This window comes from Primulina eburnea, unplaced genomic scaffold, assembly GCF_022965805.1.
Source record: "Primulina eburnea isolate SZY01 unplaced genomic scaffold, ASM2296580v1 ctg739_ERROPOS11973397, whole genome shotgun sequence".
NCBI lineage: Eukaryota > Viridiplantae > Streptophyta > Magnoliopsida > Lamiales > Gesneriaceae > Primulina > Primulina eburnea.
Window position 1 is genome coordinate 3,163,908 of NW_027331510.1, and position 16,333 is coordinate 3,180,240.

The 16,333-nt window shown below is 36.8% G+C and overlaps 2 protein-coding genes and 1 long non-coding RNA gene across 11 annotated transcripts; all 3 read left to right on the forward strand.

The window, feature by feature from the left end:
* Window positions 1-1,017: 1,017 nt before the first annotated feature.
* On the forward strand, window positions 1,018-9,960 carry LOC140821694 (serine/threonine-protein kinase D6PKL1-like). 6 transcript variants are annotated; one of them, XM_073182247.1, is made up of 3 exons: window positions 1,018-1,363; window positions 6,950-8,231; window positions 8,966-9,960. In XM_073182247.1, the coding sequence occupies exons 2-3, from the start codon at window positions 6,991-6,993 to the stop codon at window positions 9,843-9,845; spliced, it is 2,121 nt and encodes a 706-aa protein (XP_073038348.1). In that variant the 5' UTR covers window positions 1,018-1,363; window positions 6,950-6,990; the 3' UTR covers window positions 9,846-9,960. The 6 variants fall into 6 exon arrangements, with proteins under 6 accessions (XP_073038348.1, XP_073038350.1, XP_073038345.1 ...); XM_073182249.1 differs by having other exon boundaries at window positions 1,018-1,190; XM_073182244.1 differs by having other exon boundaries at window positions 1,019-1,382.
* A 1,267-nt stretch (window positions 9,961-11,227) lies between these two features.
* Window positions 11,228-13,455, forward strand: LOC140821930 (uncharacterized). Of its 3 annotated transcripts, none has more exons than XM_073182615.1 (4): window positions 11,228-11,623; window positions 12,136-12,250; window positions 12,421-12,481; window positions 12,831-13,455. In XM_073182615.1, exons 2-4 carry the CDS (start codon window positions 12,153-12,155, stop codon window positions 13,125-13,127), a joined length of 456 nt encoding a protein of 151 aa, XP_073038716.1. In that variant the 5' UTR covers window positions 11,228-11,623; window positions 12,136-12,152; the 3' UTR covers window positions 13,128-13,455. The 3 variants fall into 3 exon arrangements, with proteins under 3 accessions (XP_073038716.1, XP_073038714.1, XP_073038715.1); XM_073182613.1 differs by lacking the exon at window positions 11,228-11,623 and adding an exon at window positions 11,654-11,854; XM_073182614.1 differs by lacking the exon at window positions 11,228-11,623 and adding an exon at window positions 11,897-11,962.
* A 126-nt stretch (window positions 13,456-13,581) lies between these two features.
* Window positions 13,582-15,328, forward strand: LOC140822013 (uncharacterized). 2 transcript variants are annotated; one of them, XR_012115887.1, is made up of 3 exons: window positions 13,582-13,817; window positions 13,919-13,984; window positions 14,394-15,328. It is a non-coding gene; the product is annotated as an uncharacterized lncRNA (long non-coding RNA). The 2 variants fall into 2 exon arrangements; XR_012115888.1 differs by having other exon boundaries at window positions 14,560-15,328.
* The last annotated feature ends 1,005 nt before the right edge of the window (window positions 15,329-16,333 follow it).

Here is a 16,333-nt window from a genome sequence, read left to right on the forward strand (position 1 = left end):
TCAGCAAGGTATCGAACATGATCAAGCATATGCAAAGAAGATGATCATCATCGAACACAAAAATGCAAACGATGCAACAATTTTGGCATTCAATATTCAACATTTTGTTCATATATTTTCCAGTATATTTCGATTTTTAGATTTAGTTTTCATCGTTCGAGTTTGTAAAAAAATATGTTATTTTCAATTCTCAATGACTTTAGACATGTGTTATTGTCATTTGAAGAATATATTTCACTTTTTCAGTGATTTGTTTGTGTTAATTGCATAATCAACGATGCTAGAACTAATGGTCAACTCGAAAATTCGCGTTGTTTGATAATTTAGAAGTTAGATTTCCATATTTTGCGTACAAAGTTTGCAACTTGCGTATGTGACGCGTCAATAAACTCAAAACACATACACATATAAAATTATCTGACATCAAGTCGTACTTGAATAAAATGATTTAGATTTAAGACTGACTTTGAAATTAATGAATTTGAAAATCTATTGATTTGAAATCATCTTTCTATTAAATTACTTTCTTGGATGAAATTAAAATTTCAAAGTGAATTTTAAATCGATTAATTAGAAATATATTGTTTGGCTAAAAAAAATTAATAATCTCAAATAATAAAAAAGTCCACTCTATTATTCTTCATATATTTTGAAAATAAAATAATTATTATGATTACAAAAAATCATGTTCGATTTAAAATAAATAATTTTATACCCTTCATCCCAATACCTAAAATCCGTACACTCGATTATCTATTTATTTAATCGGATAAAAAATCTCTTTCATATTTTCGTCAATTCGATTCATATATGAATTCAGAAAAAATTGTTATCCCTAATTTATGTTTTTGTGGATATGCTAGTTTATGCTTCATAGGTACGGGGTACTCGTGATTGCATAGTAATGGAAAAAAATATTAAACTTGATAACTAATGATTACTTCTCATTAACTATAAACTAACCTGATTTAGAATAACACAAGGGTAATTTAGGCTTTCAAAACAAGCCTAATTGTCTGAGTCACCCTTTGGTGTGGCCATAGCCAGTTCTGTCTGTCCCTCTGACGCCCACTCCTTTTTGCAGAGGTCATCACCGTGTGCACACATGAATAAAGCCCCTTCGAAGCAATAGAAAAAATACAGCAATTCCGAAAAGCTAAAGCCATAGCAATAGCTGCAATCGCTATTCTGTACGAATGCCCATTTTTTTTCTACTGTTGTCATTTCTTTCAAAATTCCAAGAAACAGCTCGACCTGTCTTCTTCCTATTTCTTTGGATATACTGCGTTTTCTCGAGTTCTTTCTTTGGGGATTCTTCTACATTTGTTCCCTTTTGTGTTTCAGTAGGATCGATTATCATGTGGTAAGATCCAGCAGGGAAGGTAGATACTTGCTTATCACTGCAGTTTGTTTGACGGGTTTTCTCAATTTCCACTCGTTGATGCTCAGTTTGCTCGTGTTTGCTTTTGGGCATCACTGCTGTTTTTTTTCATGGGTTCTCGATTTTCCATGAAGAAGGAAAATTTTGAACTTGATGCTATGTTCTACCTTTTTTGGTTGTTTATTTTTTGGGTTATGTTTCCAAACCATTATATTTGCGTGGAATCTAAGTTATAGCTATTCTTGCCTATGTGTAATTTTCTATTTTAAGGTGTAGAAGCTTGATTTAAGAATTTATTAATATAGTATATAACAACGTAATGCCCAAGAAAAGTTCAAAGTTTTGGTGATTGAGCTTGGAATCTTTTGCAATTTGTTCTCATTTTAAGTTGGTGAGTTTCTCGAGGATTCTGTCTTTAGATTGCTTGAACTTTCATTTTCTTCATAAAATTACTTACCTATGAATATTTGATTTAACTTGGGTAAGTTAATTTTCTACCAATTCTCAAGTTAACATCTACTCCTGTACCATGTTGCTAGATTTGCACTCATTGTGGATTTTCTGCCTTTCTTTTATATTATTCACAAAGACTCTTAAAGTATTCCATCGTTGAATTTTTTCGAAGGAGTATCTTGTTAATTGAAGATATTATTGTCTTATTAAGCTCCGTTCTACACAATGCTGTCAAGTGTTTTATTTCTCAGTGGTTCATGTTGGCGTGAGTCCCTCAATTAGCCAGCTATAGAAATCTTAGATTTAGGAATCCCTTCATTCAAGGGATAGTAGCCGTAAAAATTGTACAGAGAATAGCTACCCAAAATAGTTTCTTGTATCCCTATATCTTGTACTCCTTTTCTATGAGAATGTTAAAATGAAAGAAAACTTTTATGTTTGACATGGTATCAGAGCAAAATCTTGGGTTCCTTCTTTTCTGATCGGGTAGGGACCAGATTTTGATTGGGCTCCATGGCTGACTCCACCGAAAACAGCCTTCATGATCTAACATCAAAAATGACAGAAGCTTTGTCAAAGGTTCAGACTTCTCTCTCTCCCATCACTGATTCCCCGATGGTTCCAATCAACATCAAGTTGGAGGGTTCCAACTATGGATTATGGTCCCAGGTTGTTGAGATGTATATCTCAGGAAAAGACAAGTTGGGATACATCAATGGAGACTATCCCCAACCACCAGAAAACGATCCATCCTTTCGTAAGTGGCGCACTGAAAATGCCATGGTGAAAGGCTGGTTGATCAACTCCATGGACCATTCCTTGGTCGTGAACTTTATTCGCTATCCAACAGCTAAGCAGGTATGGGATTCTGTTGCAACAACATACTTTGATGGAAGTGACACCTCGCAAGTATACGAGCTCCGACGTCGTGTATTTCGAATGAAACAAGCTGGAGGATCGATAGAAAAATACTATAACGACTTACATGGATTGTGGCGAGAGATCGATTTTCGCCAACCAAATCCAATGAAATGTGCAACTGACATACAAAGCTACAACTCACTTCTACAGGAGGAGCGAGTATACACGTTTCTTGACGGACTAGATGACCGATTGGATCATGTTCGAAGCGATGTTCTTCGCTTGAAACCTTTTCCTTCCATTGAGCAGGCATATGCTCACCTTCGAAGGGAAGACCTACGACAATCTGTTATGACCTCGGGAGTAGAAACAGCGGCGAGTGGTGCTGTTATGGCCATCAAAGGTGTGAAATCTGGCCAGCCACAAAGACCAGGGCCCTTTTCACGATCCAAAGGTCACTCTGATGGGAATAAATGCACTCACTGTGGGAGTACAAAACATACTCGAGAAACATGTTTCAAACTACATGGTTACCCGGACTGGTGGCACGAATTACAAGCCCGAAAGAAACGAGATGCTCCTGCAACTGAAGATGGCCCCAGTCGAGCAGCAGTGGCCATGGCTGGATCCCAACTCTCTATTATTCCCGTGGTTGAACCTTCTGCCTCAATCCCAGATCAAGGTAATTGTGGTCAAGTGTGTTGCAGCTCTACCACTCCAAAGGATGGTACTTGGATTATCGACTCCGGAGCGACGGATCATATGACATTTGATCCAAATGACTTCTCCAACACTACTCAGCCACGGAGGACTTGCATTGCCAATGCCAATGGGGCTACTTATCCAGTCACAGGGGTTGGAACAGTACCCCTGTCTCCCTCTCTCTCTCTAGCTCACACACTTCTTGTTCCATCTCTCTCCAACAAATTGATGTTTGTGAGTCAAGTTACTGAAGAGCTTAATTGTGTTGTGCTAATGTACTCTGATTTTTGTCTTCTTCAGGATATTCTCAGCAAGGAGATTATTGGGCGTGGTACTAGGAGGGGGGATTGTACTACCTTGATGACTTCAGCTCAGGCAAGGCAAATTACACGCACCATCAAACTAGTAGCCATGAACGGCAGATTTGGCTATGGCATAGGCGATTGGGGCACCCATCATTTGGCTATCTCCAACATCTACTCCCATCTTTATTTTCCCGTTTGCAGACTGGGGATTTTAACTGTGATACATGTATCAAGGCTAAAAGCCAAAGAGTTTCTTATCCAGTTAGCTTGAATAAAAGTAATACTCCATTTGCTTTGATTCACTCCGATGTGTGGGGACCATCCACGAAACCTACTACCTCTGGTCATCGTTGGTTTGTAATTTTTATTGACGATTGTACTCGAATGACATGGCTCTATCAGCTAAAAACTAAAGATGAAGTGTTCACCATTTTTCAAGCATTTCATATCATGGTTCGGACTCAATTTTCCTCCGAGATAAAACTTCTTCGTTCTGATAATGGTGGCGAATTCATCAACCAAAGATTTCAGGCCTACTTCCAACAAAATGGCCTCCTTCATGAGACCTCATGCCCTCAAACACCACAACAAAATGGTGTCGTCGAGAGGAAGAATCGGCATATTTTGGAAACATCTCGTTCCCTACTCCTTGGAGCAAGGGTACCAAGCTGCCATTGGGGGGATGCGGTGGCCACTGCCGTATACTTAATCAATCGTATGCCATCTAAAGTGTTAAACTTTAAAACCCCCTTGCAGAGCCTCTCTACTCATATATCCCTTCCCTCAATATTGATGCTTCCTCCTAGAATTTTCGGGTGTGTTGCTTTTGTTCACCTCCATAAGAATCAACGTACCAAACTGGACCCATGTGCGGTTCGATGCTTATTCTTGGGATATGGTTTACATAAAAAAGGCTTCAAGTGCTATGACCCCGTTACGAACCGAACTTATATCACCATGGATGTTACATTCCTTGAGTCGGAGAACTTCTATCCTTCATCGATACCCAATTCCTCCCTTCAAGGGGAGACTCAAGTAGAAGAGACGAATTGGTTAATGGCCTCAGTGGATAAGCATGGAACTGGAAATAGAGAGGTTGACCCGAATGAGGTATCACGAGAAATTGAATATGTCGATTCTGGAAATGAAGAAGCAGAAAATTCAGAGCATACTCATTCCGCTCACTCCTCAGTACCCGAAGACCCTTCTCCTGAGAATGTCCCTGAGGTAAGTACGTCTGATGCACCCTTACATGCTAATATTTTGGATTCCTCTACTACTTATGTGTTGCCGTTTAGACACAATCGTGGGAAACCACCGAACAGATACAGCCCAGATGAAGAAGGAAGAAAGTCCAAATATCCAATTGCACACTATGTATCTACTCAAGGTCTGTCATAGCCGCTCAAAACTTTCACTCAAACACTATCCTCTTGCCACATTCCCAGTAGTGTTGAAGAGGCATTATCTGACCCAGAGTGGGCGCAAACAATGCAAGATGAACTAGAAGCCTTAAAGAAAAATAATACCTGGAAATTGGTCCCATTACCAGAGGGAAAGAAATTAGTGGGATGCAAATGGGTGTTCTCAATAAAATACAAGGCTGATGGATCAATTGATCGCTACAAGGCGAGACTTGTAGCGAAGGGTTTTACCCAAACGTATGGCGTAGACTACTCAAAAACTTTCTCACCCGTAGCTAAACTCAATACTGTTAGAGTCTTACTATCCCTTGCAGTAAATTTGGACTGGCCACTACATCAACTCGATGTGAAGAATGCTTTCCTTCACGGGAATCTTGATGAGGAAGTATACATGGAAGTTCCGCCAGGATATACAGGAATAGCTGGGAACAAAATTGTTTGTAAATTGGAGAGGGCATTGTATGGACTAAAACAGTCACCGCGAGCATGGTTTGGCCGACTTAGTTCAGCTATGAGGAAGTACGGTTATCGCCAAAGTAACTCTGACCATACTCTCTTCCTGAAGCACCGACAAAGCAAGGTGACAGCATTAATAGTCTACGTGGACGATATGATAATTACGGGGGACGACACTGATGAGATCTCAAGGCTACAAGAACAATTGTCTAATGAATTCGAGATGAAGAACTTGGGAGGGCTTAAGTATTTTTTGGGGATAGAAGTAGCGAGAAATAAAAATGGCATATTCCTCTCTCAACGAAAATACGTACTAGATTTATTGACAGAATACGCCGATTGTGCAAAACCATAGACTCGGAGAACATTCGGACCAAGTACCAGCTGATAAGATGAGGTATCAAAGACTAGTGGGGAAACTCATTTACTTATCCCACACTCGTCCAGATATAGCTTACGCCGTAAGTGTGGTCAGCCAATTTATGCATAATCCAGGTGAAGAACATATGGGTGCCGTAACTCGAATTCTCCGCTACCTAAAGGCATCACCAAGAAAAGGATTAATGTTCTCCAAGAATGCACATATGAATATCGAGGGGTACACTGATGCGGATTGGGCTGGAAATATCTCGGATAGAAAGTCTACTTCAGGCTAATTCACATTTGTGGGAGGAAACTTAGTTACATGGAGGAGTAAAAAGCAGAAGGTAGTAGCCTTATCCAGCGCTGAAGCTGAATTCCGAGGCATGGCAAAAGGATTATGTGAACTTCTTTGGCTTAGAGGTTTACTAACGGAGGTCGGTTTTCCTCCTGACTCTGCAATGAACTTATTCTGTGATAACAGAGCTGCCATCGACATAGCTCACAACCCAATTCAACACGATCGCACCAAGCACGTGGAGATAGATCGACATTTCATTAAACAGAACCTGGAAGAGAAGATTATCCAGTTCACTTTCGTTAAGTCTGAAAACCAGTTAGCTGACATTCTTACCAAAGCGGTTGCCAGCAGGAACTTCTATGACTCACTTGACAAGTTAGGTGTTAGAGATATCTACACACCACCTTGAAGGGGAGTGTTGGCGTGAGTCCCTCAATTAGCCAGCTATAGAAATCTTAGATTTAGGAATCCCTTCATTCAAGGGATAGTAGCCGTAAATATTGTACAGAGAATAGCTACCCAAAATAGTTTCTTGTATCCCTATATCTTGTACTCCTTTTCTATGAGAATGTTAAAATGAAAGAAAACTTTTATGTTTGACAGTTCATTAGTTCATTCTGATGAATAACAAACCAATACTAGATTTTACGGGAGTTTCATATGTGAAGTGATTTTAGACCCATTGTTTCTTGTTTTGGCAGAGTAGATTAATGTATAGATTCTTGTGATGAGATATGCTTATCTGACATGGAAAGGATACCCGAGTCCCAACAACTTCCCATGCAGCTGCCTTTTGCGGCCAAGGTGTCAAAGACTCACCCCAATTTGTCCAGAGATGTCGTTCAGAAACCTTCCCTCATGGGGGAATTTTCTGAGTTGGATTCACCTACTCCTGCGAAAGCAATGAAAGGGGAAATCTTTTTGCAGGAGGATCAAGAACACGTGCCAGACATTCTATCGTTTACAATCAGCGCCGACGCATTTGAAGAGACCGGCTCAACTTCTTTTCATGGGGTAAGTCATCCCCCTGAACCAGTTGACACTGATTTGATGAGGCCTGTCTATTTACCTATTGGTCAGAATAACGGGGATGGAAAATATCTAGTTAAAAGTATGTCTGTTAAAGGCCCTTCTATGGAAGATTTTTCAATCAATGTGGCGGGTACTAAACCGATTCCGCGGTCACCTACAGATGTTGTAGTTGAAGAAGCTATCGATTTAGCTACTGTCTCGTACCCATTTGTAGTTCCTCGTCCATCCCGAAATACTGAAGTAAACCCCCTCCCGTGTTCAGAGGATAAGGAATGTATATGGGACACGTCATTACCTCCAAGTGGGAATGTTAGTCCACATAGTAGCATTGATAGTTTTGGTGTTGCTACGGCCATGAGTATTGGCCATAGCTGCACTAGCACGTACCACAGCGATGGGATAATGAGTGATGGTATGCTTAGTGTGGACAGGAACTATGAGAGTACCAAAGGGAGCATTCTTGGTGATTCACTCGAGAGTACTAAATCTAGCCTCAGCCGAGCAAGTGATAGCAGCAGCCTAAGCGATGATAGTAACTGGAGTAACATTAAGGGTAGCACAAATAAGCCTCACAAGGGAAATGATCCTAGGTGGAAGTCCATCCTTTCTATTCGATCACGTGGCGGTATTTTAGGCATGCGTCACTTCAAGTTACTGAAAAGACTCGGATGCGGGGATATTGGAAGCGTGTATCTTTCCGAGTTGAGTACAACTCGATGTTTCTTTGCGATGAAGGTAATGGATAAGTCATCCCTTGCTAGCAGGAAGAAGTTGGTGAGAGCCCAGACAGAACGAGAAATCTTGCAGTTACTGGATCATCCGTTCTTGCCAACATTGTACACACATTTTGAAACGGATAGATTTTCATGTTTGGTAATGGAATATTGTCCTGGAGGAGATCTTCATACCCTGAGGCAGCGACAACCTGGAAAACATTTTTCAGAATATGCTACAAGGTAATCATTATGCATTTAAGCTCATGTAGTCGATAGTTTGTTTGTTTTCTTGTGAAATTTCTTTGCAATCTGAGACACTATGCTTTTTCTTCCCCCCTTTGTCTGAAATCTGCTGAACCCATGGGAATTGGAGTGAGTAGCACAGTTGTGTCTCATATTGGGAGTAAAATTGGATGTTAATGGGTTTGATTTAACTTGGCCCTTATGTGGGCATACCAGGAAGAGGACCAAGATTTCTGTTGTAATTCCTAAATAAAAAAATTATGGACTCAAAGTTCATAGTTTCGAAACAATTTTACTTTTATCTTTTCATTTGAAAGGTGACTTGACAATTGCTCTTCTTTTGACAAGGTCCATCCATGTAAACAAACTGATTTTTGTTGTTGTTTGAATGAAGCGCAATATGATACTAATTTATGATTCAAGTTATGAGGTTTGCTAATTTGTTACTGTAAGGTCTAAAATTATGTCAGCATAGACTACAAACTTAAGATTCTTGGAACTGCTAGATATTACTTGTCTAGCTGTTCAAATCACCTAAAGTTATTCGAAGGCTAACAAAAATAGTTTTAAACATGTAAGTTATTTAGAATTTACCAAGTCATATTGCTGGAGTTTCCTAATATTTGAGGGACATGAACCCTATCGTTTACAGTGATGAACTATTCAGTCTTGAATCTCTAGATACACTCTGACTATGTAGGAATATCTAAATCTCAATATAATGGCTGCAGGTTTTATGCTGCAGAAGTTCTACTGGCACTCGAGTATCTTCACATGCTTGGAGTTGTCTATAGGGATCTGAAACCAGAAAACGTTCTGGTCCGCGAAGATGGCCACATTATGCTTTCAGATTTCGACCTTTCCCTGCGATGTGCTGTTTCACCAACCCTGATAAGAGCTTCTGCATTTGATTCCGATCCCTCCAAACTAGGAGCTGCATTCTGTGTACAGCCAGCATGTATTGAGCCCACTTCAGCCTGCATTCAGCCTTCATGTTTCCTTCCTCGAATCTTTCCCTCAAAAAATAAGAAAAAATTTGGAAGGCCCCCAGCTGAGCCTGGGAAGACTTCTGGCGCGCTACCTGAGCTAGTTGCAGAACCTACCGCGGCACGTTCCATGTCATTTGTTGGGACTCACGAGTACTTAGCACCCGAAATCATCAAGGGCGAGGGCCATGGCAGTGCAGTAGACTGGTGGACATTTGGTGTGTTCTTACATGAACTACTCTATGGTAAAACACCATTCAAGGGTTCTGGAAATCGTGCCACTCTTTTCAATGTAGTAGGGCAGCAGCTTAAATTTCCAGATTCGCCAGCTACCAGTTATGCGAGCCGGGATCTTATAAGAGGATTGCTAGTTAAAGAACCGCAGCATAGGCTGGGTTTGAAAAGAGGAGCAACAGAAATAAAGCAGCACCCGTTCTTTGAAGGAATAAATTGGGCTTTGATACGTTGCAGCACACCACCAGAGGTGCCAAGACCAGTAGAGCAGGAGCTTCCGGTGAAGTCTGGGCAATTCAAGCCTGTTGGTGTGGGCTCCGGCAGCAAAACGGTTGTAGGTGCAACAGAGATGAAATCTGGGGGTAAATTTTTGGATTTTGAGTTCTTTTAATTTTGAAGTATAGGATTCTTCTTCTTTGCTTTTCTCTGCCAACTTGAGTTGTAGTCGTAGACCTCAAGATCTTTGGTGATGTATCTCAACCAATTTGGTGTGAAATTCAATATATATATATATATATATAATATTTTAAATTTTACTACTAAAACATGTGTCTCCAATTTATTGTTGAACGTGATATAAGTTGATTATAAAAGATTATGTATGTTGAGATATTGTTAATGTTGGGTAGAACGATCGAACCATGACGCATGAACTGCTGTGCAGTTTAAAATATTTGAGTTGCATTATTACTACCAGTTATAGTTTTTGGTAAAGTGACAAACATTCGGTCTTATAATTGATATCAAAATCAAGTTCACGAGTTCGATTTCTATTGATTGCAAAGAGTGTGAGTATCGAGACGATGATTGTTGGGTTCAATAATTGTTCTTATTATGTAGAGCCACGACGCTTGAGCTATTGTGAGATTTAAAAAATTTGATATATACTATTAGCACCAACAATAGTTTTTGGTAAAGCGTAACACGTTCGGTTCTACTTGTTATAAAAATGTGTTTGGTCATTTAGTCATAACTATAAAATCTTTTACAAGCTTGATTAAATATTATTAGATTAAAATTATTGTGAAAACATAAATATTTTGGACAAATACTTTAAAAATATTTTTAGTGTTTTACAAGTGAAAATAAAACTTAAAATATATATTTAAAAAAAAAAGTTAAAACATTTTTTTTAAAGAAATGTTATCAAAATCCAGTTTCTAAAAAACAATCGAGATTTTGTTTTAATGTTTTTAGAAGTAAATACAATTATGAAAATTAAAACATATTACTTTTTAAAGGTAAAAACATTTCTATATAATGGTTGTTCAATTGATATTTATTACAAAAAATATTTTTATAAAAAGTTAAAAATATTTTATAAGTACTCCTTCAAACATAACCAAAATATTTTGAGAAATCACTATCAAACCTGTATTTTGAGTTAATACTAATAATAATTATTTCTACCAAATTTATCGAAAAATAATTTAGTGGGGAAAAATCCAAAATCCCTCGAGTTACTTTAATTGAGTGCAAAGATTCTCTCTCTTTTTTGCCAAGCAACCATATTGATATGAGGTGTGTCGGGATTTCTTTTATTCTTCTTTTATTTTTTTTATTTCCTTAATTATGGGGCGAGGAGGACTCGAACTCGAAGGGGAAAGAAGGCGAGATCACTTGGAACAAAGCCCGGTCTCTTTCTTTTATTCTTCTAATTTGCTATTCTTGGCCATTCTCTACTGTTGTTCTTTTATTTCACCAGCTTTTTGTGAATATGCTTATATGCCCAAGAGTTGGTTTTGAATAAATTGGAAAGGAGCCATAGAATTTAGCATTAAAATGGACTGAGATACAAGTATTGGCTCAGCTTGGTTTATGTTTGGATGCTAATATTTTTGCTTCCAACTTTCACCCCAATTCTCTTCCTTTGAGGTTGCTACATGTTTCCAATACAGAGACATTTTTGTGTGGAATTGGAATAGAATAAAATTGAGCTAAAAATAAAAGAACGTACCGATTACTGAGAAATACATAAAAACAACCATTCTCTTTTACATGGTTTTCTTGTTCAGATTTTACACTTCATTTTCTAAAAATCAAGACTCCTGAAGCTCTAAATACCACACATCGTGAAAATCTTCAGACGCGATAACTATATCAAGTGCAATCCCTCCTTGTTATCTTTCTCAAAACTGCAGACAAAGCAAAGCCAAGAATCAAGCATTAGTAAGTACATTTTACATGAAATATATTTTTAAGATCTCAAAATGTAAATTTATTTTTTATCAATTGATTCCTTGCTTGTATTGGTAATCTTAAACATTATAAGACATTCCATATGTTTCTGCTTTCTGTCGTCTTCCCAATATTTATGTCTATAAGTCTATTCATAGCTCTTTTAAATTAAATCTGTCGAGATATTCAATATGGGATTGTTCTTGAGCTTCATGGGAAAAGGTTAGAATTTGATTTCCTTGATTCTTTGTTCGATCATTTATTTTCAGGGATGGAGCAGATACCGGTGGATAAACTCAGTGGATCTTTAAAATAAAACGTCATTTATCTGTATAATATTATCTTAATTTTTTTTAATACTGGAATTCTACTTCAAATACTTGCGAATAGAAAATCAATTTAGCTGTAATGTAAAAAATCACATGTATTACAATAAAATTTACAATTTACAAAATTCAAGTCTGGTTGGAATAACCATTACCTTTTCTTTCCAATGATGATAGGTTTGCCAACAACACAAATGCTAAGTTTGGTGATGGGAACTCTCCACAGACAATTCATACAGGAAGATATAAACACTTTAGAGGAGTTCCATTTTGCCATTCTTGACATTTTCAAGTATTTTTTTTAAAACCAGAAACTCCACTTTTCAATGAATCAGAGTTGATATATCAATTATCAAATGTTATGGTTAAAACCCTTTAAATTTGCAAATATTTTGAAATTTTGGTGGTAACGTAAACAAAATATATCCTTCATTTCTTGAGTTGGCCTTGAATGCCTTTCAGCACCGTGAATGCAGCATTGCCTGGCAAACATTACGATGTTCCTTTACCAAAAGAAGTTCAGGTCCATCTCTCTCTCTCTCCCCCTCTCTATATTTTCATATGGCAAAAACTTGTGTGAGACGGTCTTACGGATCGTATTTGTGAGACGGATCTTTTATTTGAGTTATCCATGAAAAAATATTATTTTTTATGCTAAAAGTATTACTTTTTATTGTGAATATGAGTAGAGTTAGTTCGTCTCACAGATTAAGATCCGTGAGACGGTCTCACATGAGACCCACTCTTTCGTATAAACTCACGGTGAAAGATCGGCTTGAACTTGGATTTTACTGAAACTGAGTCGAGCTTGAGTAATTTCTACTCAGACTCAAAGCATTCATCAATAACCAACATCACTTGTTCACACGCAGGCATGCTATGATGAATGGAGAGGAGCAGCAAACGAGTCAGAAAAAAAGGAATTATTCATCAAATTCATGAAGAAGAATGTGAATATCAGCAAGTTAGATGACTCCACACTCATAGCCGGAATTGTAACGCCTCCGGCTGCCATGGCAGCCAAGAAAGCAGGGGAGAGCCTCCCTCAGCTCAAACTGATCAAGACAATACCTGATGTCATTTTCATCCCTTCAGCCACTGTGCTGGCTCTTGTTTCCGTCAAGTTATCGAGGAAGATGTTTCTTGGTAAAATCGCTGACATGAAATAACAGACAAAATGTACAACACAAATAACATTTCGCACTCTTTCGTGTCCTAATATTTGACATATAGCTGAGATTCAATCGACAAATTGATTTAAATTTGTGCAGTGTAGAAAATAATGGCGACTAATGTTTTATGCATCCTCACGTGAAATAGTCTCGTCCTGTTCCTTGTTTTTAATGTACCAAACAAAGACAATTTTTGTGTTATTAAGTTACAAAAATATCAAATTAACAAAATATATTATCGAAAAACTTCACCCATCAAATATTTAGGTGCCAAATACAGTTTATATCAGAACCAAGAACACGACAGAATAAAGTGTGTGGAGAATTTATTAAAGTTAGGCACCTTAGAATAACTAAATGGTGTCTTGGTCTGTTTTTTAAATTACCTAATATACCCTCAATTCACATATGCACATTCTTCAAGTTCCCACCAAATCAGAAACCCACCAAATCAGCAACCAAATCAGTTATCAGATTATTTTCAAATACTAAAACTGATTATCTTCAAATACTAAAACTCGATTCACGCAACCAAATCAGTTATCAAATTATCTTCAAATACTAAAACTCCATTCACGTTTCTCCAATTTTCAGATCTAGGTTAAATCTCCTATCCCAAACTTCTATCACATAGCACATTCTATTTCAAGTTACATCTCTTGAATGCAATTCTTCAATCACACGATGGTAAGAACCTTATTTTTACGTTTCTCCAATTTTCAGATCCTGACTTTTACGTTTATTGGTGAGAAGCGATCATGTACCGTGTTTGATCGATCATGTACTAGGTTTCATTGTGATGCGTATTAATTCACCACATAGTGAATTTAATTCAAGACCATGGCTTTAACCAGGTGAATCTCTCTTCTTCTTCTTTTTCTTTTTTTTTTTTTTTTTGTAATTTGATCTATTATGCAAACAGATCGATCACAATCGAATACTAGATAGCTTTTTTTCCCCAATTTTAATTTTATGTTACATGAAGCTCGAAATATAAATATTTTAAATTTGAGTTTGGCTCGATTTGAGGTTTAGTCGATTGATTTAGTTTCCATTTAAATTTTTTTTAACAAAGATATTAGCCCATCGGTGCCGGTGGTAACACAAGGAGTTTGTATAGAATTTACCTCGATAGACCATTGATCTTTTTGTTGGTAAGGACAAGTATATTGGTATTTATAATGTAGGCAGATAACTAAGCATGCTAATGAATGGGGAAAAGAAATAGATACAGAGTTGTAAATGATTCAGTTTGAATTGCAGGGGTGGTTTGGATGGGCCTAATTAGAACAGTTTATTCAGTGCTAAGCTTAAGATCAGTTGCTGTATGTCGGGTATTTCTTGAATGTTGGTTTTAGTTGCTTGAGAATGATTATCATTTAACTCACTTCTCTTTTCTTTCCTTTTATTTTTTTGGCCTTTTTTTCAGATTCTTGACATATGCAGGTTGGGTAACTATAATCATGACTGAAAAGCCTATCGTCAAGGTTCGGTTCTTAATGTGCAAGTCCATTTTTATTTTATTTTATTTTGTGTTGTATATATGTAAGAAATAAGTTTTTAATGGAAAATCTATGTTTAGTTTAACTTGGTTTTTGTTTCATGTAGTATATACTAATGTATGTATATAGTTCTGCATTTATTTTTATTAATGTACATGACGCATGAGTGAATGAATTTACCATTATTCAAAGGTCGATGTATAACAATGAGTAATGAAAGTTTCTTACCACATGGGTATTATTTCATCCTGTGAAATGGATATCAGATTATAGTGTATTTTTTAAAAAATATATTTTTTTCCCTTTCAAATTTTTCCCTTCACCCCCTTAATCGACTCTAGATTTTATTGTGTGCTTTTGAACCGGTAAGTACATTTGAAAATAGAAGGTCTGAACACCGAATGATTCTCATGATTAGATCTGGTGGCTTATTTTTTTAAGCATGTGATGGTTTTAATTCATATTTGAGGTATATTAGACTGAATTTACTTCATTTTGTCATGTTTTTAGTTTTAGCCACCATTGAAGTCAATTATATGATAGTCAATGGCCGATGGAATTGTTGTTTGGATTTTATATATATCAATGTACATCATTTGTATGCTTTTTTAGTGATTCATTTGTTGATTTATATGATCCAATTCTCGAATTTTCCTTTGAATGATTAAATATCGAATTCATATTTTATTTTCATGTGATCGTTAGTTTTTTTTTCATAAATGAATAATCATTTCTCACTTATTTGTTGTTAAAGAATGACAAATATAGCCATAACATTAACTATAAAAAATAATATAATTTTCAGTAATATTTTGTTTCAAAAATAATGAAACTATATTGGTTGGTAGATTAACGTTGAAGTTTATTATTATTTCACATGAGATGATATTGCGGTTTCAAAATAATATTAATTTTTATGATCAAAACCTATATCATGTACGGTAACAAATTTTAGTTCAACATATTTATTTAAGCTTTGGAATCCGTTGCGTTTGATGATTCAAGTACAAAATATTTCGGTGTCATGTTGTTGTAATATCATGAATTTTTAATATATTAGCTCAATATATTCATGACACACGCAACGCGTGTGCCTCGGTGACTAGTATATATATATACATGTGTGTGAAATTAAGCTATTATATTGGATTAAACTGCATTGTGATTATTTTTTTTAAAATACAACAAATGGTTGACGGGAAATGTTGCCCGGAGGAGGAGCACGTGTAGGTCCCACATGTGATTTCACGGGAAAATCGGAGTGGTCCCCACACTATATCCCATACCTTTTGCTATTGCCACTCCGGTGCTCCTCTCGAGTTCACACTACCGTTCGTGCCCTTTTTTTGTTTTGCTCGCTTAAATAACAATTTTTGTGTTATTAAGTTACAAAAATATCAAATTAACAAAATATATTATCGAAAAACTTCACCCATCAAATATTTAGGTGCCAAATACAGTTTATATCAGAACCAAGAACACGACTCCTGCGAAGGACCACCCTACCTAGTCGAAAGTTTTCTAAAACTTTCTGCCAGTGAATAGGACAGACTAATGACATGTGATCTATGTCTTTCTTCGACGTCATTTTCACAGTCAAATTTTTGTTAAAGAGAGAAATAGATTATCAGTCTTATGTGGAGAATTTCTTCATTGAGGGAAAAAATTGTAAAATTTGTTCTTTACACTTGCTCATTTATA

Excerpts from the sequence above, each read along its gene's own strand:
- LOC140821694 (XM_073182247.1), top strand. The coding sequence starts at position 6,991 with ATGGAAAGGATACCCGAGTCCCAACAACTTCCCATGCAGCTGCCTTTT. Across the intron at positions 8,232-8,965 it reads TTTTCAGAATATGCTACAAG|GTTTTATGCTGCAGAAGTTC; the intron begins GTAATCATTATG and ends TAATGGCTGCAG.
- LOC140821930 (XM_073182613.1), top strand. The coding sequence starts at position 11,824 with ATGGGATTGTTCTTGAGCTTCATGGGAAAAG. Across the intron at positions 11,855-12,135 it reads CTTGAGCTTCATGGGAAAAG|GTTTGCCAACAACACAAATG; the intron begins GTTAGAATTTGA and ends CAATGATGATAG. Across the intron at positions 12,482-12,830 it reads CTTTACCAAAAGAAGTTCAG|GCATGCTATGATGAATGGAG; the intron begins GTCCATCTCTCT and ends GTTCACACGCAG.